At 37.8% G+C, this 21,794-nt stretch overlaps 1 protein-coding gene across 1 annotated transcript in view; it reads left to right on the forward strand.

Moving 5' to 3' along the window:
• Positions 1 to 3,293, forward strand: part of egfem1 (EGF-like and EMI domain containing 1) — an 89,117-nt gene extending 85,824 nt beyond the window's left edge. The window contains exons 36-38 of the mRNA XM_083773817.1: positions 224 to 352; positions 942 to 1,070; positions 1,513 to 3,293. Of these exons, the coding sequence (XP_083629943.1) occupies positions 224 to 352; positions 942 to 1,070; positions 1,513 to 1,595 (341 nt within the window). The 3' untranslated portion in view covers positions 1,596 to 3,293. The remainder of the gene's footprint in view (positions 1 to 223; positions 353 to 941; positions 1,071 to 1,512) is intronic.
• The last annotated feature ends 18,501 nt before the right edge of the window (positions 3,294 to 21,794 follow it).

Genomic DNA, 21,794 nt, shown 5'->3' on the forward strand with positions numbered 1-21,794 from the left:
AACCTGACCTGTGTGCAACTGTGCATGCGTGTGTGTGTGTGCGTGCGTGAGTGTGAGAGAGAGAGGAGATGTCTGTGCATGCTTTACCATTGCATCTGTCCTCCCATGTTTGTGTTTATATATGGGTTGGTTGGACATTTATATCTGTATGCACATCTTGTTGTTGCATGCATGCAAAACTGTGTTTGTGTGTGCATCTGTGCGTGATTGCGTGTGTTCTTAGGATGTGATCCTGGGTGGTTTGGATTGGACTGTCAACAGTCATGTGACTGCGTCGGGGACGTACCATGTGATTCGGCCACAGGAAGGTGCCTCTGTCCCCCAGGAAGGACAGGAGACAGATGTGACAGAGGTACAGTACATGGCACCGTTGCTAGCCACTTTCAACCTAACATCCCGATTTTGGGCATGTTTGGGCACCAAACATGCCTTTTGACTGATATACCTGTCCATTCAAACTCTAGACGGGCCCTCCCCAAAGTTATTAGTGCAGCCCGGCAGTAGAGTTCTGAACAGGCCCTGAAATTAAGGCCCTACCTGGGCCCTCATCAAACTCTGTACACTGTGCCCCCACTGTCCACCCTTAGATCTCCATATATGGAGCTGACCTCATCAAACCCTGTACACTCAACACACGCTCCATATTATGGCCAGTACAGAATTAATTCCATATGTTAATCTGACCCCCCCATGCCAAAGCACCAGCGCTCGCCCAGCAGTCACCCAGGCGGATGCGTGCCCTTTAGGGCGACCTATAGCCCCAAAGGGCGAGGTCGCTTCTCGCCCTCAGGGCATCTTACTGGTAATAATAATAAATAAAACAATCTGTGAATTATTCCGCGGATCCCCTGGCTATGCTGTCTTTTAGTCTCTCCTTTATTTCTCTCTCTCTCTCTCCCTCTCTCCCTCTCTCTCTCTCTCTCTGTCTCTCTCTCTCTCAGACTGTGGTGGAGATCGTTTTGGCCCTCAGTGCTCCTTGTTGTGCCAGTGTTCCCATGGGGCCCGGTGTGACGAGCGGAGTGGACGCTGCCACTGCCCCCTCACCTGGCTGGGTCCCACCTGTAGCAAAGGTAAACTCTCCTGTTGCCTATGAAGCCCAATGTAGCATGAACAAACACGCACGCACGCACACACGCATGCACACACACACACACACACACACACACACACACACACACACACACACCTATAAGCAGTAAAGCTGAACCAGCTTTGGTGAAATACTGTGTCAGTAAGTGAGTGAGGCTGAGCCCCATCGCTCTGTGTGTCTCCCTGTCTACCTCAATAGCGGCTCCTGTCACCTGACAGTTATTTTAATCTGCACTCAGCAGGTTACCAGGCTTCAGGCTGTCTCCGTTCCCCCCCCCCCCGCCAAAAGCCAAGCTCACGGGAGACCTGCGTAGCAGTTTACTTCTCTTCCCCAAAACCCCAGAACATTTGCTTTTGATTTTCCCGAACGGTGCTGAATGTCTTCGTGGGTCTTTTGTGTGCTTTTTTTCTCCTTCCTCTCAGGATTACTGGAGCAGATCCCAGCAGCGGTGAACTCCTCCGTGTCCCAGCGGACCAGGAGAAGAGCAGGCGTCAAACACACATAGCCCAGATAGAGGGCCTCGCTCCTGACCGGGGAGTCCTGAAGCACAGGACCACTTCACCACTGCATCTTCACACTGAGATCATCTTACAAAGGAACCCAAGCTGATGCTCATATGAAGATGTTTTGTGGAAACTGGAACCAGGCTTCCAGAACTGAGACTGGTGGTGGTGTTACGCAGTCAATGGACTTAAAAGAGGCTCTGGAAAAGACTAAAACAAAGAGTACAACTCCATGTACCAGGCAAGGTTTTTCACAAGTATCTTAGCAATATTGAACAAACATATGCCTGTCATAATGGCAAATCTACAGTGTAACTTGCAAAACAGGAAGGGATCTGGAATAATTTACATTTACGTTTAATGTAAATACTACTCCCAGATACAGTACCTTCCTGTTTAACCATCAAGCTTGTAAAACATTGTCTTCTCCAGTGTGATTCCACAGTAACGTAACATTTTCTCTGCCAATTCTTTTCACAGGTAAGGAAACATGGAAATGAGAGTTTAACCATTTAAGCCCTATTCAAATATGTAGATTGTTGTGTGAAAACCTGTAGAGATGCGTGATCCATCATCCTAATGTACAGGGACATTTCACAGTGTGCCATGCAGTGGTCTCTAGGACCACCTCTGCACTAGGAACTTCAGCATTCATTTTTAACAGAAATGATTTTGTTGAATTATCCTCCCCCTACTGTGCATAATCTGCAAAAAGAAAAAACGAATCGGATAAAGCTACAGTAAAGTCAGTTTCATTGGTTGTCTCTCTAAATATCAAGTAGCACATTGTCTAAATCCTCACCAATGATGTCATTCAATACCATCACACTGATGTTGTCACGCAAACATATTTATGCTGTTATCATGTACAGTACAGTATGAGAATGTTGTTACTAAATGATTTCCTTTTGTTTTTAATTTGAAACGTCAATGTTGCCCTTTAGTAAATCCATGTTTTTTAAATGTGTTGATTGTTCTTTTCTTCACTAAGATCATGTCCTTCCTTGTTCTTAGGCTTACAGAAAAAAATCTAAATTATTCCAAACAGATGTTTTAGGGAAACCCAGCTATGTGGGCCTGGCCATAAAAATTGACTTTCAACTTCATCATAATCCTGCGTATGCTTGATTTATAAAATATGACTGTGGTGAAATAATGCTGTGCATGCATCCCCCATCTACAAATCACTCCCACATATTGGCTTGGGAATTTGAGCAGACATGGGCAAGCTTTGCTCCTCGGCACTGCAAACGTTCTAAATTAATTGGCATTGATCACACAGTAGCGTTTCCTATTGCAGTGCGCTGTGCTGTGCACAGAGCACTAGGTGTTTTACCATATTAAATATGACGTGTCCTGTAGCTCTTTCAGGTACTGTATGTGAAGATCCATTTAGGAGTGGATGTAGAGCGTGAAGTTCAATACACGTAAATTGACCTTGATTTTCTTTTGTGTACCTGTCTTTGGTAAAAGTGAATATAAAAAAAATATGTCTATATTTGAGGCCTTTGGACAACATGATCATGGTCTGATCAATATTATTCCCCGTACCACTACTGCTATCATTTACCAAACATGTATATAATGTAAATAAGCGTGTGTGATTATTGCAAAATTGAATTTGTATTGTATCTCAGGTCAATATCTACTACATGACTCATAATGTACTGTACCTTCTGCCTAATGGAATGCCCACGTAAATGGTGCCATTTTGATAAAAATGAGTTTCATACTTTTGTTTTGGTCTACTCTACATTTCAATGTGTGTTTGTATTTACCGTACATACAAACATTATTTTCTTCAGTGTGTGATCACGATCTTATAATGTTTTCATTACGGGTTGGAAAATCATATATCGGTTGTGCAAGAATTTACCACTTACCGGTAATTCAAGCTCGGACAACATGTCCCACTTTGAGAGCTTGATGTGTGTGTTAGTGTAAACAAATGATATGTGAGGAGTGGGATTTGAGAGCGATGTTGCATGGTATTGGCTCCTGTGATTCCTGAGAGGAGGAATAGTGGGGAAGGTGGGGGTACCTGCTGTCACAGCTCTGATTGTGTGTGTGTGTGTGTGTGTGTGTGTGTGTGTGTGTGTGTGTGTGTGTGTGTGTGTGTGTGTGTGTGTGCGTGTGCGTGTGCGTGTGCGTGTGCGTGTGCGCGCCCGTGTGCGTTCACTCAGAGGGGTTCAGCCAGGGTGCCCAGGCTCTCATTCTCATCAGCCGGTGGGGGGTCAAGCACCGAGGCCTCGGCTGCCTCCCTGACACCTGTCTGAAATGGGAGGGTGTAACAACATAGTGTATGTGTGCTGATAGGAGGTGAATGTTCGTGTGTGTGTGTGTGTGTGTGTACATCATAGTCTGTGTGTGTTCCCCTGCACACTATACGCCTCAGCTGCAGTGCCCAGTGTGCAAGTCTTGTGTGTGTCTGTTTGTATTACTATACTTGTGTGGTGGGCCAAAATTTTTCCCCACGAGTAGTATTTGGAACATTTACATAGTGAGGACAATTTTCCTGGTCCTCACTAAATTAATGGTTTTATGGTAAAAAAAGAGAGAAAGAAAATGAAAGAAATCACAGATTGTTATACTCAAAATACAAGCTCGCAGAGCGATGAGTTGTTTAAATAAGCTTGTTTGTCGGTATTTTCAGCTTTAGTTAAAGGGTTAAAAATTGCACACTTAAAATCCCTATGCTGTCCTGAAAGGGTGTCCTCACAAATATAGTAATACAAAGCTAAGTGTGTGCGTGTGTGTGTGCGCTCGCGTGTGCGTGCGGGTGTGTGTGTTAGTGAGAATGCTATTGCTGAGGCATTTCTCAAGTGTGCGATGGAGCGTTTCCACTGCTAGTGGCCAAAGGCGGCTGCTGGCCGGCAGGCAGGTGCCTGGAGGACAGACCACGCATGGCCCCGCTGCGGCAGAAACACCGTCCCTGAGGTGAGTGATGGGACCAACAGGCCCGCGGGCGAGGGACAGAGCCCGTCCACCCCCTCCCCACCCATCAACCACCCCACTACTCCCCCGGTGAAACTGATGGATGCGGGGGGCGCTCCGGCTCGCTCCCGTGTTGTGACAAGCAGCAGATGTTCTCCAATAATGTTTATCACGCAGGCCTTCATCTTCGGATGACACACACCTGTTTCCAGTCAAACAGGCCCAAAGAGGCCATCCATCCACCAGGCGCTGGGTGGCCACACCACCTCCAGTAGGCCTACTCGGCTCATAACGCAGCATATACCTGGCTCTGGGCTTTAGTTTACCCAAAGGTGTCTGAATGGTAAGATTGACTTTGTAGAAGTCAGGCCTTACTGTATATCGTCGCTGTCGGGTGGAAACCTTATGCACAAAACTGTTACTTTTCAGGAATGTAATAAAGAACTGTGTCCCAGTGGATCCTATAGTTATTGTTTAGTCACGAGCTCTTGTTAGTCATTAGTTAAATATTTGTAAAACTCAGACAGACCGACATAACCACTTTCATCTTAACATCCCTACATGTATTTTTCATGTCATTGTACATTTCACAGTGCATGTGAGCTTGTTGTAGATCGCTATTTCTGCACATTTTGTGTGACACTGTCAATGTCATACATATCGTCGTCGCTGTCCAGCAGAAACCACCTAACTCCATCTTTTAGGTTTCCCCTATTTCCCCTACCATATAAGGTTTACTTTTTGTGATTCCTTTTCAGGCAAACATGTCCACCGTAAGATGAACCTAAGTAGGCTAGAATGGAGTTGCTAGGTGTAAGTATGTAGGACTAGTAGCATGCCAAAGTTTGTGCATAGAGAATGCATTGGGCGTTTAAGTTAAATAACTCAGAAACTACAAAACATTTCAAAGTAAAAAGTTCCAGCATGTGTCTCCACAGTAAGCTGAATAATTAAAAGTGTGAATGGAGTTTCTAGGTGAAAGTGCTTTTTTGACGTGCCAATTTCTGCCATTGGTCCAAAATGATGAAAAACGAGGATAAAAAAAGAAATTCAAAAAACGATGGGCTATAACCCATCGTTTTTTTCATTTTTTTCAAATCCTCAAAAATGATGAAAAACGGCGTGCTATAGTATGCCGTACGATATGGGCTATAGCCCATGGTCCAAAATGATGAAAAACGAGGATAAAAGAAATAATCAATAATTCAAAAAAACGATGGGCTATAACCCATCGTTTTTTTCATTTTTTCATTTTTTTCAAATTCTCAAAAATGATGAAAAACGGCGTGCTATAGTATGCCGTAAGGTATGGGCCATAGCCCATGGTCAAAAATGATAAAAAACGAGGATTAAAAAAAATAAAAAAAACGATGGGCTATAACCCATGTTTTTTTTGTTTTTTAAAAAAAAATTTCAAATCCTCAAAAATGATGAAAAACTGCGTGCTATAGTATGCCGTACGATATGGGCTATAGCCCATGGTCCAAAATGATGAAAAACGAGGATTAAAAAAAAAAAAAAAAAAAAAGAAAAACGATGGGCTATAACCCATCGTTTTTTTCATTTTTTCATTTTTTTCAAATTCTCAAAAATGATGAAAAACGGCGTGCTATAGTATGCCGTACGGTATGGGCCATAGCCCATGGTCAAAAATGATAAAAAACGAGGATTAAAAAAATAAAAATAAACGATGGGCTATAACCCATGTTTTTTTTGTTTTTTTTACATTTTTTTCAAATCCTCAAAAATGATGAAAAACGGTGTGCTATACAGCTATAGTATGCCTTACGATATGGGCTATAGCCCATGGTCAAAAATGATTAAAAACGAGGATTTGTTTTTTCTTCAAAAATGAAAAAAACTATGGGTTTAACACTCCAGCATTAAGCTATAGGAGAACAGGGATTTTAACATTTAGAGGTGTATTAACTGAAGGCTCACAGCCTCAGCCTGATAACCTCAAAAGTCTCATATCTCCCCTGAGCCATAGGCAGTTGCTTTGGCTTAGTGGTTAAGATGTTGGCCTTCAGTGCAGGGGACCTGTGTTCGGTTCCTGGGTGTTACACTCTGATGAATGTGAGTCTATGTTCAACTCTTGATTCTTTCAACTTTACTATCTGAAGGCTAACATACAAAAGATCGCTTCAACAGTACAAAGAGGCAGATGTTACTGAGTGATGGTGTAGTAGGGGCTATTCAGCACAGAGAGTTCATGTTCAAATCCCACTCTTCCTAAAGTTTAATGCTAGTTATTGAGCTTCATTTACTGCTATTCTAGCAGTGGCTCACAGCCTCAGCCTGACTACCTCAAAACTCTAATTGTCGTAGTGGTTAAGATATTGGCTTTCCACGTTGGAGACCAGGGTTCGATTCCCGGCTGTTACACTATCATACAAAAGAAGACCTCAACAGCGCTAAGAAACATCTGATTAATATCATTCTGTGTTATTTAAACTTTACTGAAGGCTAACGCACAAAAGATCACTTCAAAATTACCAGGAGACTTTGCCTGAGAGTGTCTGACTGATGGTGCAGTGGTCTAATCATCAGGCTTTCAATACAGACCTTCCATGTTCAAGTCGTGTTCCTCCTACAGCTCAATGCTGCAGTAATTTGAACTTTTCAAGGCTTGAATAAAAAATAAAAACTCAAAAGCACCAGGAGACATTTGCTGAATGCCCAAAGGTGCCTTGGCGTAATGGTGTGGAGTGCTTGACCCGTTGCCTCTGCTACAGGCAGTTGGCAGGTTCAAGTCCCATGTCATGACATCAAGGTGCTGGAGGACCATCGGGAGACGTTATTACCCATCGTTTTTTGAATTAAAAAAAAAAAGTTTTTAACCTCGTTTTTCATAATTTTTGACCATGGGCTATAGCCCATACCATACGGCATACTATAGCGCACAGTTTTTCATCATTTTTGAGGATTAAAAAAAAACAAAAAAAAAACATGGGTTATAGCCCATCGTTTTTTGAATTTTTGAAAAGAAAATTATCCTCGTTTTTCATCATTTTTGACCATGGGCTATAGCCCATACCGTACGGCATACTATAGCACGATTTTTCTTTAATCCTCGTTTTTCATCCTTTTTGACCATCCCACTGAGCAATAGCCGGATATTAGACGTGCGTTTAAAAATGGGATAAAAAACGTCTAAAAATAGACGTCTAAGAAACGTCTAAAAATAGACGTCTAAAACACGTCTATTTTTAGACGTGTTTTAGACGTCTATTTTTAGACGTTTTTTATCCCATTTTTAGACGCTCGTCTAATAGCCCATATCGTACGGCATACTGTAGCACGCCGTTTTTCATCATTTTTGAGGATTAAAAAAAAAAAAAAAAAAAAAAAACATGGGTTATTACCCATCGTTTTTTGAATTTTTGAAAAAAGTTTTTAACCTCGTTTTTCATCATTTTTGACCATGGGCTATAGCCCATACCGTACGGCATACTATAGCACGCAGTTTTTCATCATTTTTGAGGATTTGAAAAAAAAACAACAAAAAAACATGGGTTATAGCCCATCGTTTTTTGAATTTTTGAAAAAAGAATTATCCTCGTTTTTCATCATTTTTGACCATGGGCTATAGCCCATACCGTACGGCATACTATAGCACGCAGTTTTTCATCATTTTTGAGGATTTGAAAAATAATGGAAAAAAAAACATGGGTTATAGCCCATCGTTTTTTGAATTTTTTAAAAGAAAATTATCCTCGTTTTTCATCATTTTTGACCATGGGCTATAGCCCATACCGTACGGCATACTATAGCACGCAGTTTTTCATCATTTTTGAGGATTTGAAAAAAATGAAAGAAAAAAAAACATGGGTTATAACCCATCGTTTTTTGAATTTTTGAAAAAAAAATGTAACCTCGTTTTTCATCATTTTTGACCATGGGCTATAGCCCATACCATACGGCATACTATAGCGCGCAGTTTTTCATCATTTTTGAGGATTTGAAAAAAAAAACAAAAAAAAAACATGGGTTATAGCCCATCGTTTTTTTAATTTTTGAAAAAAAAATGTAACCTCGTTTTTCATCATTTTTGACCATGGGCTATAGCCCATACCGTACGGCATACTATAGCACGCAGTTTTTCATCATTTTTGAGGATTTGAAAAAAAAAAAACATGGGTTATAGCCCATCGTTTTTTGAATTTTTGAAAAAAGTTTTTAACCTCGTTTTTCATCATTTTTGACCATGGGCTATAGCCCATACCATACGGCATACTATAGCGCGCAGTTTTTCATCATTTTTGAGGATTTGAAAAAAAAAAAAAAAAAACATGGGTTATAGCCCATCGTTTTTTGAATTTTTGAAAAAAGTTTTTAACCTCGTTTTTTGAATTTTTGACCATGGGCTATAGCCCATACCGTACGGCATACTATAGCACGCAGTTTTTCATCATTTTTGAGGATTTGAAAAAAATGAAAAACAAAAAAAAACATGGGTTATAGCCCATCGTTTTTTGAATTTTTGAAAAAAGAATTATCCTCGTTTTTCATCATTTTTGACCATGGGCTATAGCCCATACCGTACAGCATACTATAGCACGCAGTTTTTCATCATTTTTGAGGATTTGAAAAAAATGAAAAAAAAAAAAAAACATGGGTTATAACCCATCGTTTTTTGAATTTTTGAAAAAAGTTTTTAACCTCGTTTTTCATCATTTTTGACCATGGGCTATAGCCCATACCATACGGCATACTATAGCGCGCAGTTTTTCATCATTTTTGAGGATTTGAAAAAAAAACAAAAAAAAAACATGGGTTATAGCCCATCGTTTTTTGAATTTTTGAAAAAAAAAGTTATCCTCGTTTTTCATCATTTTTGACCATGGGCTATAGCCCATACCGTACGGCATACTATAGCACGCAGTTTTTCATCATTTTTGAGGATTTGAAAAAAATGAAAAACAAAAAAAAACATGGGTTATAGCCCATCGTTTTTTGAATTTTTGAAAAAAGAATTATCCTCGTTTTTCATCATTTTTGACCATGGGCTATAGCCCATACCGTACGGCATACTATAGCACGCAGTTTTTCATCATTTTTGAGGATTTGAAAAAAATGAAAAAAAAAAAAAAACATGGGTTATAACCCATCGTTTTTTGAATTTTTGAAAAAAGTTTTTAACCTCGTTTTTCATCATTTTTGACCATGGGCTATAGCCCATACCATACGGCATACTATAGCGCGCAGTTTTTCATCATTTTTGAGGATTTGAAAAAAAAAAAAAAAAAAAAACATGGGTTATAGCCCATCGTTTTTTGAATTTTTGAAAAAAAAAGTTATCCTCGTTTTTCATCATTTTTGACCATGGGCTATAGCCCATACCGTACGGCATACTATAGCACGCAGTTTTTCATCATTTTTGAGGATTTGAAAAAAAAAAACATGGGTTATAGCCCATCGTTTTTTGAATTTTTGAAAAAAAACATATCCTCGTTTTTCATCATTTTTGACCATGGGCTATAGCCCATACCGTACGGCATACTATAGCACGCAGTTTTTCATCATTTTTGAGGATTTGAAAAAAAAACAACAAAAAAACATGGGTTATAGCCCATCGTTTTTTGAATTTTTGAAAAAAGTTTTTAACCTCGTTTTTCATCATTTTTGACCATGGGCTATAGCCCATACCATACGGCATACTATAGCGCGCAGTTTTTCATCATTTTTGAGGATTTGAAAAAAAAAAACATGGGTTATAGCCCATCGTTTTTTGAATTTTTGAAAAAAAACATATCCTCGTTTTTCATCATTTTTGACCATGGGCTATAGCCCATACCGTACGGCATACTATAGCACGCAGTTTTTCATCATTTTTGAGGATTTGAAAAAAAAACAACAAAAAAACATGGGTTATAGCCCATCGTTTTTTGAATTTTTGAAAAAAGAATTATCCTCGTTTTTCATCATTTTTGACCATGGGCTATAGCCCATAACGTACGGCATACTATAGCACGCAGTTTTTCATCATTTTTGAGGATTTGAAAAATAATGGAAAAAAAAACAAACATGGGTTATAACCCATCGTTTTTTGAATTTTTGAAAAAAGTTTTTAACCTCGTTTTTCATCATTTCTGACCATGGGCTATAGCCCATACCGTACGGCATACTATAGCGTGCAGTTTTTCATCATTTTTGAGGATTTGAAAAAAAAACAAAAAAAAAACATGGGTTATAGCCCATCGTTTTTTGAATTTTTTAAAAGAAAATTATCCTCGTTTTTCATCATTTTTGACCATGGGCTATAGCCCATACCGTACGGCATACTATAGCACGCAGTTTTTCATCATTTTTGAGGATTTGAAAAAAATGAAAGAAAAAAAAACATGGGTTATAACCCATCGTTTTTTGAATTTTTGAAAAAAAAATGTAACCTCGTTTTTCATCATTTTTGACCATGGGCTATAGCCCATACCATACGGCATACTATAGCGCGCAGTTTTTCATCATTTTTGAGGATTTGAAAAAAAAAAAAAAAAAAAAACATGGGTTATAGCCCATCGTTTTTTTAATTTTTGAAAAAAAAATGTAACCTCGTTTTTCATCATTTTTGACCATGGGCTATAGCCCATACCGTACGGCATACTATAGCACGCAGTTTTTCATCATTTTTGAGGATTTGAAAAAAAAAAAACATGGGTTATAGCCCATCGTTTTTTGAATTTTTGAAAAAAGTTTTTAACCTCATTTTTCATCATTTTTGACCATGGGCTATAGCCCATACCATACGGCATACTATAGCGCGCAGTTTTTCATCATTTTTGAGGATTTGAAAAAAAACAAAAAAAAACATGGGTTATAGCCCATCGTTTTTTGAATTTTTGAAAAAAGTTTTTAACCTCGTTTTTTTAATTTTTGACCATGGGCTATAGCCCATACCGTACGGCATACTATAGCACGCAGTTTTTCATCATTTTTGAGGATTTGAAAAAAATGAAAAACAAAAAAAAACATGGGTTATAGCCCATCGTTTTTTGAATTTTTGAAAAAAAAAGTTATCCTCGTTTTTCATCATTTTTGACCATGGGCTATAGCCCATACCGTACGGCATACTATAGCACGCAGTTTTTCATCATTTTTGAGGATTTGAAAAGAATGAAAAACAAAAAAAAACATGGGTTATAGCCCATCGTTTTTTGAATTTTTGAAAAAAGAATTATCCTCGTTTTTCATCATTTTTGAGGATTTGAAAAAAAAAAAAAAAAAAAACATGGGTTATAGCCCATCGTTTTTTGAATTTTAGAAAAAAGTTTTTAACCTCGTTTTTATAATTTTTGACCATGGGCTATAGCCCATACCGTACGGCATACTATAGCACGCAGTTTTTCATCATTTTTGAGGATTTGAAAAAAATGAAAAACAAAAAAAAACATGGGTTATAGCCCATCGTTTTTTGAATTTTTGAAAAAAGAATTATCCTCGTTTTTCATCATTTTTGACCATGGGCTATAGCCCATACCGTACGGCATACTATAGCACGCAGTTTTTCATCATTTTTGAGGATTTGAAAAAAATGAAAAAAAAAAAAAAACATGGGTTATAACCCATCGTTTTTTGAATTTTTGAAAAAAGTTTTTAACCTCGTTTTTCATCCTTTTTGACCATGGGCTATAGCCCATACCATACGGCATACTATAGCGCGCAGTTTTTCATCATTTTTGAGGATTTGAAAAAAAAAATGAAAAAAAAACATGGGTTATAGCCCATCGTTTTTTGAATTTTTGAAAAAAAAAGTTATCCTCGTTTTTCATCATTTTTGACCATGGGCTATAGCCCATACCGTACGGCATACTATAGCACGCAATTTTTCATCATTTTTGAGGATTTGAAAAAAATGAAAAACAAAAAAAAACATGGGTTATAGCCCATCGTTTTTTGAATTTTTGAAAAAAGAATTATCCTCGTTTTTCATCATTTTTGACCATGGGCTATAGCCCATACCGTACGGCATACTATAGCACGCAGTTTTTCATCATTTTTGAGGATTTGAAAAAAATGAAAAAATGAAAAAAACGATGGGTTATAGCCCATCGTTTTTTGAATTTTTGAAAAAAGTTTTTAACCTCGTTTTTCATCATTTTTGACCATGGGCTATAGCCCATACCATACGGCATACTATAGCGCGCAGTTTTTCATCATTTTTGAGGATTTGAAAAAAAAAAAACATGGGTTATAGCCCATCGTTTTTTGAATTTTTGAAAAAAAACATATCCTCGTTTTTCATCATTTTTGACCATGGGCTATAGCCCATACCGTACGGCATACTATAGCACGCAGTTTTTCATCATTTTTGAGGATTTGAAAAAAAAAAAAAAAAAAAAAACATGGATTATAACCCATCGCTTTTTGAATTTTTGAAAAAAGTTTTTAACCTCGTTTTTCATCATTTTTGACCATGGGCTATAGCCCATACCATACGGCATACTATAGCACGCAGTTTTTCATCATTTTTGAGGATTTGAAAAAAATGAAAAACAAAAAAAAACATCGGTTATAACCCATCGTTTTTTGAATTTTTGAAAAAAAAATTATCCTCGTTTTTCATCATTTTTGACCATGGGCTATAGCCCATACCGTACGGCATACTATAGCACGCAGTTTTTCATCATTTTTGAGGATTTGGAAAAAATGAAAAAATGAAAAAACATGGGTTCCAAATGTCCAAATGTCCAAATGTCTCCAAATGTCCAAATGTCCAAATGTCTCCAAATGTCCAAATGTCTCCAAATGTCCAAATGTCTCCAAATGTCTCCAAATGTCTCCAAATGTCCAAATGTCCAAATGTCTCCAAATGTCCAAATGTCCAAATGTCTCCAAATGTCCAAATGTCCAAATGTCTCCAAATGTCTCCAAATGTCCAAATGTCTACAAATGTCCAAATGTCCAAATGTCTCCAAATGTCCAAATGTCTCCAAATGTCCAAATGTCTCCAAATGTCCAAATGTCCAAATGTCTCCAAATGTCCAAATGTCCAAATGTCTCTAAATGTCCAAATGTCTCCAAATGTCTCCAAATGTCTCCAAATGTCTCCAAATGTCCAAATGTCTCCAAATGTCCAAATGTCTCCAAATGTCCAAATGTCTCCAAATGTCCAAATGTCCAAATGTCCAAATGTCTCCAAATTTCTCCAAATGTCTCCAAATGTCTCCAAATGTCCAAATGTCCAAATGTCTCCAAATGTCCAAATGTCTCCAAATGTCCAAATGTCCAAATGTCTCCAAATGTCCAAATGTCTCCAAATGTCCAAATTTCCAAATGTCTCCAAATGTCCAAATGTCCAAATGTCTCCAAATGTCCAAATGTCTCCAAATGTCTCCAAATGTCCAAATGTCCAAATGTCTCCAAATGTTCAAATGTCTCCAAATGTCCAAATGTCTCCAAATGTCTCCAAATGTCCAAATGTCTCCAAATGTCCAAATGTCTCCAAATGTCTCCAAATGTTCAAATGTCTCCAAATGTCCAAATGTCTCCAAATGTCTCCAAATGTCCAAATGTCTCCAAATGTCCAAATGTCTCTAAATGTCTCCAAATGTCCAAATGTCCAAATGTCTCCAAATGTCCAAATGTCTCCAAATGTCTCCAAATGTCTCCAAATGTCCAAATGTCCAAATGTCTCCAAATGTTCAAATGTTCAAATGTCTCCAAATGTCTCCAAATGTCCAAATGTCTCCAAATGTCTCCAAATGTCCAAATGTCCAAATGTCTCCAAATGTTCAAATGTCTCCAAATGTCCAAATGTCTCCAAATGTCTCCAAATGTCCAAATGTCTCCAAATGTCCAAATGTCTCCAAATGTCTCCAAATGTTCAAATGTCTCCAAATGTCCAAATGTCTCCAAATGTCTCCAAATGTCCAAATGTCTCCAAATGTCCAAATGTCTCTAAATGTCTCCAAATGTCCAAATGTCCAAATGTCTCCAAATGTCCAAATGTCTCCAAATGTCTCCAAATGTCTCCAAATGTCCAAATGTCCAAATGTCTCCAAATGTTCAAATGTTCAAATGTCTCCAAATGTCTCCAAATGTCTCCAAATGTCCAAATGTCTCCAAATGTCCAAATGTCCAAATGTCTTAAAATATCCAAATGTCTCCAAATGTCCAAATGTCTCCAAATGTCCAAATGTCCAAATGTCTCCAAATGTCCAAATGTCCAAATGTCTCCAAATGTCCAAATGTCCAAATGTCCAAATGTCTCCAAATGTCCAAATGTCCAAATGTCCAAATGTCCAAATGTCCAAATGTCTCCAAATGTCTCCAAATGTCCAAATGTCCAAATGTCTCCAAATGTCCAAATGTCTCCAAATGTCTCCAAATGTCCAAATGTCTCCAAATGTCCAAATGTCTAAATGTCCAAATGTCGCCAAATGTCCAAATGTCCAAATGTCCAAATGTCTCCAAATGTCCAAATGTCTCCAAATGTTCAAATGTCTCCAAATGTCTCCAAATGTCTCCAAATGTCCAAATGTCTCCAAATGTCCAAATGTCTCCAAATGTATCCAAATGTCCAAATGTCCAAATGTCCAAATGTCCAAATGTCCAAATGTCTCCAAATGTCCAAATGTCCAAATGTCTCCAAATGTCCAAATGTCCAAATGTCGCCAAATGTCGCCAAATGTCCAAATGTCTCCAAATGTCCAAATGTCCAAATGTCCAAATGTCTCCAAATGTCCAAATGTCTCCAAATATCCAAATGTCCAAATGTCCAAATGTCTCTAAATGTCTCCAAATGTCCAAATGTCTCCAAATGTCCAAATGTCCAAATGTCTCCAAATGTCCAAATGTCCAAATGTCCAAATGTCTCCAAATGTCCAAATGTCCAAATGTCTCCAAATGTCCAAATGTCTCCAAATATCCAAATGTCCAAATGTCCAAATGTCTCTAAATGTCTCCAAATGTCCAAATGTCTCCAAATGTCCAAATGTCTCCAAATGTCCAAATGTCCAAATGTCTCTAAATGTCTCCAAATGTCCAAATGTCTCCAAATGTCCAAATGTCTCCAAATATCCAAATATCCAAATGTCCAAATGTCTCCAAATGTCCAAATGTCCAAATGTCTCCAAATGTCCACATGTCCAAATGTCCAAATGTCTCCAAATGTATCCAAATGTCCAAATGTCTCCAAATGTCCAAATGTCCAAATGTCTCTAAATGTCTCCAAATGTCTCCAAATGTCTCCAAATATCCAAATGTCCAAATGTCTCTAAATGTCTCCAAATGTCCAAATGTCTCCAAATGTCCAAATGTCTCCAAATGTCCAAATGTCCAAATGTCCAAATGTCTCTAAATGTCTCCAAATGTCCAAATGTCTCCAAATGTCCAAATGTCTCCAAATATCCAAATGTCCAAATGTCCAAATGTCTCTAAATGTCACCAAATGTCCAAATGTCTCCAAATGTCCAAATGTCCAAATGTCTCCAAATGTCCAAATGTCTCCAAATGTCTCCAAATGTCTCCAAATGTCTCTAAATGTCCAAATGTCCAAATGTCTCCAAATGTTCAAATGTCTCCAAATGTCCAAATGTCTCCAAATGTCTCCAAATGTCCAAATGTCTCCAAATGTCCAAATGTCTCCAAATGTCCAAATGTCTCCAAATGTCCAAATGTCCAAATGTCTTCAAATATCCAAATGTCTCCAAATGTCCAAATGTCTCCAAATGTCTCCAAATGACCAAATGTCTCGAAATGTCCAAATGTCTCCAAATGTCCAAATGTCTCCAAATGTCCAAATGTCTCCAAATATCCAAATGTCCAAATGTCCAAATTTCTCCAAATGTCCAAATGTCCAAATGTCTCCAAATGTCCAAATGTCCAAATGTCCAAATGTCTCCAAATGTATCCAAATGTCCAAATGTCTCCAAATGTATCCAAATGTCCAAATGTCTCCAAATGTCCAAATGTCCAAATGTCCAAATGTCTCTAAATGTCTCCAAATGTCCAAATGTCTCCAAATGTCCAAATGTCTCCAAATATCCAAATGTCCAAATGTCTCCAAATGTCCAAATGTCCAAATGTCCAAATGTCTCCAAATGTCCAAATGTCCAAATGTCCAAATGTCTCTAAATGTCTCCAAATGTCCAAATGTCTCCAAATGTCCAAATGTCCAAATGTCTCTAAATGTCACCAAATGTCCAAATGTCTCCAAATGTCCAAATGTCCAAATGTCTCCAAATGTCCAAATGTCTCCAAATGTCTCCAAATGTCCATATGTCTCCAAATGTCCAAATGTCCAAATGTCTTCAAATATCCAAATGTCTCCAAATGTCCAAATGTCTCCAAATGACCAAATGTCTCGAAATGTCCAAATGTCCAAATGTCTCCAAATGTCCAAATGTCCAAATGTCTCCAAATGTCCAAATGTCCAAATGTCCAAATGTCTCTAAATGTCTCCAAATGTCCAAATGTCTCCAAATGTCCAAATGTCCAAATGTCTCTAAATGTCACCAAATGTCCAAATGTCTCCAAATGTCCAAATGTCCAAATGTCTCCAAATGTCCAAATGTCTCCAAATGTCTCCAAATGTCTCCAAATGTCCATATGTCTCCAAATGTCCAAATGTCCAAATGTCTTCAAATATCCAAATGTCTCCAAATGTCCAAATGTCTCCAAATGACCAAATGTCTCGAAATGTCCAAATGTCCAAATGTCTCCAAATGTCTCCAAATGTCCATATGTCTCCAAATGTCCAAATGTCCAAATGTCTTCAAATATCCAAATGTCTCCAAATGTCCAAATGTCTCCAAATGACCAAATGTCTCGAAATGTCCAAATGTCCAAATGTCCAAATGTCTCTAAATGTCTCCAAATGTCCAAATGTCTCCAAATGTCCAAATGTCTCCAAATGTCCAAATGTCTCTAAATGTCTCCAAATGTCCAAATGTCTCCAAATGTCCAAATGTCTCCAAATATCCAAATGTCCAAATGTCCAAATTTCTCCAAATGTCCAAATGTCCAAATGTCTCCAAATGTCCAAATGTCCAAATGTCTCCAAATGTATCCAAATGTCCAAATGTCTCCAAATGTATCCAAATGTCCAAATGTCTCCAAATGTCCAAATGTCTCTAAATGTCCAAATGTCTCCAAATGTCCAAATGTCTCCAAATATCCAAATGTCCAAATGTCCAAATTTCTCCAAATGTCCAAATGTCCAAATGTCCAAATGTCTCTAAATGTCCAAATGTCTCCAAATGTCCAAATGTCTCCAAATATCCAAATGTCCAAATGTCCAAATTTCTCCAAATGTCCAAATGTCCAAATGTCCAAATGTCTCCAAATGTCCAAATGTCCAAATGTCCAAATGTCTCCAAATGTATCCAAATGTCCAAATGTCTCCAAATGTATCCAAATGTCCAAATGTCTCCAAATGTATCCAAATGTCCAAATGTCTCCAAATGTCCAAATGTCCAAATGTCCAAATGTCTCCAAATGTATCCAAATGTCCAAATGTCTCCAAATGTATCCAAATGTCCAAATGTCTCCAAATGTATCCAAATGTCCAAATGTCTCCAAATGTCCAAATGTCCAAATGTCCAAATGTCTCTAAATGTCTCCAAATGTCTCCAAATGTCCAAATGTCTCCAAATATCCAAATGTCCAAATGTCCAAATGTCTCTAAATGTCTCCAAATGTCCAAATGTCTCCAAATGTCCAAATGTCTCCAAATATCCAAATGTCCAAATGTCTCTAAATGTCTCCAAATGTCCAAATGTCTCCAAATGTCCAAATGTCTCCAAATGTCCAAATGTCTCTAAATGTCTCCAAATGTCCAAATGTCTCCAAATGTCCAAATGTCTCCAAATATCCAAATGTCCAAATGTCCAAATTTCTCCAAATGTCCAAATGTCCAAATGTCTCCAAATGTCCAAATGTCCAAATGTCTCCAAATGTATCCAAATGTCCAAATGTCTCCAAATGTATCCAAATGTCCAAATGTCTCCAAATGTCCAAATGTCTCTAAATGTCCAAATGTCTCCAAATGTCCAAATGTCTCCAAATATCCAAATGTCCAAATGTCCAAATTTCTCCAAATGTCCAAATGTCCAAATGTCCAAATGTCTCCAAATGTCCAAATGTCCAAATGTCCAAATGTCTCCAAATGTATCCAAATGTCCAAATGTCTCCAAATGTATCCAAATGTCCAAATGTCTCCAAATGTCCAAATGTCCAAATGTCCAAATGTCTCTAAATGTCTCCAAATGTCTCCAAATGTCCAAATGTCTCCAAATATCCAAATGTCCAAATGTCCAAATGTCTCTAAATGTCTCCAAATGTCCAAATGTCTCCAAATGTCCAAATGTCTCCAAATGTCAAAATGTCTCCAAATGTCTCCAAATGTCTCCAAATGTCCAAATGTCTCCAAATGTCCAAATGTCTCCAAATGTCTCCAAATGTCCAAATGTCTCCAAATGTCCAAATGTCCAAATGTCTTCAAATATCCAAATGTCTCCAAATGTCCAAATGTCTCCAAATGTCCAAATGTCCAAATGTCTCCAAATGTATCCAAATGTCCAAATGTCCAAATGTCTCCAAATGTCCAAATGTCCAAATGTCCAAATGTCTCCAAATGTCCAAATGTCTCCAAATGTCCAAATGTCCAAATGTCCAAATGTCCAAATGTCCAAATGTCTCCAAATGTTCAAATGTCTCCAAATGTCCAAATGTCTCCAAATGTCCAAATGTCCAAAGGTCTTCAAATATCCAAATGTCTCCAAATGTCCAAATGTCTCCAAATGTCCAAATGTATCCAAATGTATCCAAATGTCCAAATGTCTCCAAATGTCCAAATGTCTCCAAATGTCTCCAAATGTCCAAATGTCTCCAAATGTCCAAATGTCCAAATGTCTCCAAATGTCCAAATGTCCTAATGTCCAAATGTCTCCAAATGTCCAAATGTCTCCAAATATCCAAATGTCCAAATGTCCAAATGTCTCCAAATGTCCAAATGTCAAAATGTCCAAATGTCTCCAAATGTCCAAATGTCCAAATGTCCAAATGTCTCTAAATGTCTCCAAATGTCCAAATGTCTCCAAATGTCAAAATGTCTCCAAATGTCTCCAAATGTCTCCAAATGTCCAAATGTCCAAATGTCTCCAAATGTTCAAATGTCTCCAAATGTCCAAATGTCTCCAAATGTCTCAAAATGTCCAAATGTCTCCAAATGTCCAAATGTCTCCAAATGTCCAAATGTCTTCAAATATCCAAATGTCTCCAAATGTCCAAATGTCTCCAAATGTCCAAATGTATCCAAATGTCCAAATGTCCAAATGTCTCCAAATATCCAAATGTCTCCAAATGTCCAAATGTCCAAATGTCCAAATGTCCAAATGTCCAAATGTCTCCAAATGTCCAAATGTCCAAATGTCCAAATGTCTCCAAATGTCTCCAAATGTTCAAATGTCCAAATGTCTCCAAATGTCCAAATGTCCAAATGTCTTCAAATATCCAAATGTCTCCAAATGTCCAAATGTCTCCAAATGTCCAAATGTCCAAATGTATCCAAATGTATCCAAATGTCCAAATGTCTCCAAATGTCCAAATGTCTCCAAATGTCCAAATGTCCAAATGTCTCCAAATGTCCAAATGTCTCCAAATGTCCAAATGTCTCCAAATGTCCAAATGTCCAAATGTCTCCAAATGTCCAAATGTCCTAATGTCCAAATGTCTCCAAATGTCCAAATGTCTCCAAATATCCAAATGTCCAAATGTCCAAATGTCTCCAAATGTCCAAATGTCAAAATGTCCAAATGTCTCCAAATGTCCAAATGTCTCCAAATGTCCAAATGTCCAAATGTCTCCAAATGTCCAAATGTCCAAATGTCTCCAAATGTCCAAATGTCCAAATGTCCAAATGTCTCCAAATGTCTCCAAATGTTCAAATGTCCAAATGTCTCCAAATGTCCAAATGTCCAAATGTCTTCAAATATCCAAATGTCTCCAAATGTCGAAATGTCTCCAAATGTCCAAATGTCCAAATGTATCCAAATGTATCCAAATGTCCAAATGTCTCCAAATGTCCAAATGTCTCCAAATGTCCAAATGTCCAAATGTCTCCAAATGTCCAAATGTCTCCAAATGTCCAAATGTCTCCAAATGTCCAAATGTCCAAATGTCTCCAAATGTCCAAATGTCCTAATGTCCAAATGTCTCCAAATGTCCAAATGTCTCCAAATATCCAAATGTCCAAATGTCCAAATGTCTCCAAATGTCCAAATGTCAAAATGTCCAAATGTCTCCAAATGTCCAAATGTCTCCAAATGTCCAAATGTCCAAATGTCTCCAAATGTCCAAATGTCCAAATGTCTCCAAATGTTCAAATGTCTCCAAATGTCCAAATGTCTCCAAATGTCCAAATGTCCAAATGTCTTCAAATATCCAAATGTCTCCAAATGTCCAAATGTCTCCAAATGTCCAAATGTCCAAATGTATCCAAATGTATCCAAATGTCCAAATGTCTCCAAATGTCCAAATGTCCAAATGTCTCCAAATGTCCAAATGTCCAAATGTCCAAATGTCTCCAAATGTCCAAATGTCTCCAAATGTCCAAATGTCCAAATGTCTCCAAATGTCCAAATGTCCTAATGTCCAAATGTCTCCAAATGTCCAAATGTCTCCAAATATCCAAATGTCCAAATGTCTCTAAATGTCTCCAAATGTCCAAATGTCTCCAAATGTCCAAATGTCTCCAAATGTCTCCAAATGTCCAAATGTCCAAATGTCTCCAAATGTCCAAATGTCCAAATGTCCAAATGTCTCCAAATGTATCCAAATGTCCAAATGTCTCCAAATGTCCAAATGTCTCCAAATGTACAAACATGGGTTATAGCCCATCGTTTTTTGAATTTTTGAAAAATGATTTTAACCTCGTTTTTCATCATTTTTGACCATGGGCTATAGCCCATACCGTACGGCATACTATAGCACGCAGTTTTTCATCATTTTTGAGGATTTGAAAAAAAAAAAAAAAAAAAAAACATGGGTTATAGCCCATCGTTTTTTGATTTTTTGAAAAAAAGAATTATCCTCGTTTTTCATCATTTTTGACCATGGGCTATAGCCCATACCGTACGGCATACTATAGAACGCAGTTTTTCATCATTTTTGAATTTTTGAAAAAATAAATTATCCTCGTTTTTCATCATTTTTGACCATGGGCTATAGCCCATACCGTACGGCATACTATAGCACGCAGTTTTTCGTCATTTTTGAGGATTTGAAAAAAATGAAAAAAAAAAACCATGGGTTATAGCCCATCGTTT

Source organism: Protomyctophum parallelum (assembly GCF_964188405.1).
Source record: "Protomyctophum parallelum genome assembly, chromosome: 9".
In the NCBI taxonomy this organism is placed as follows: domain Eukaryota; kingdom Metazoa; phylum Chordata; class Actinopteri; order Myctophiformes; family Myctophidae; genus Protomyctophum; species Protomyctophum parallelum.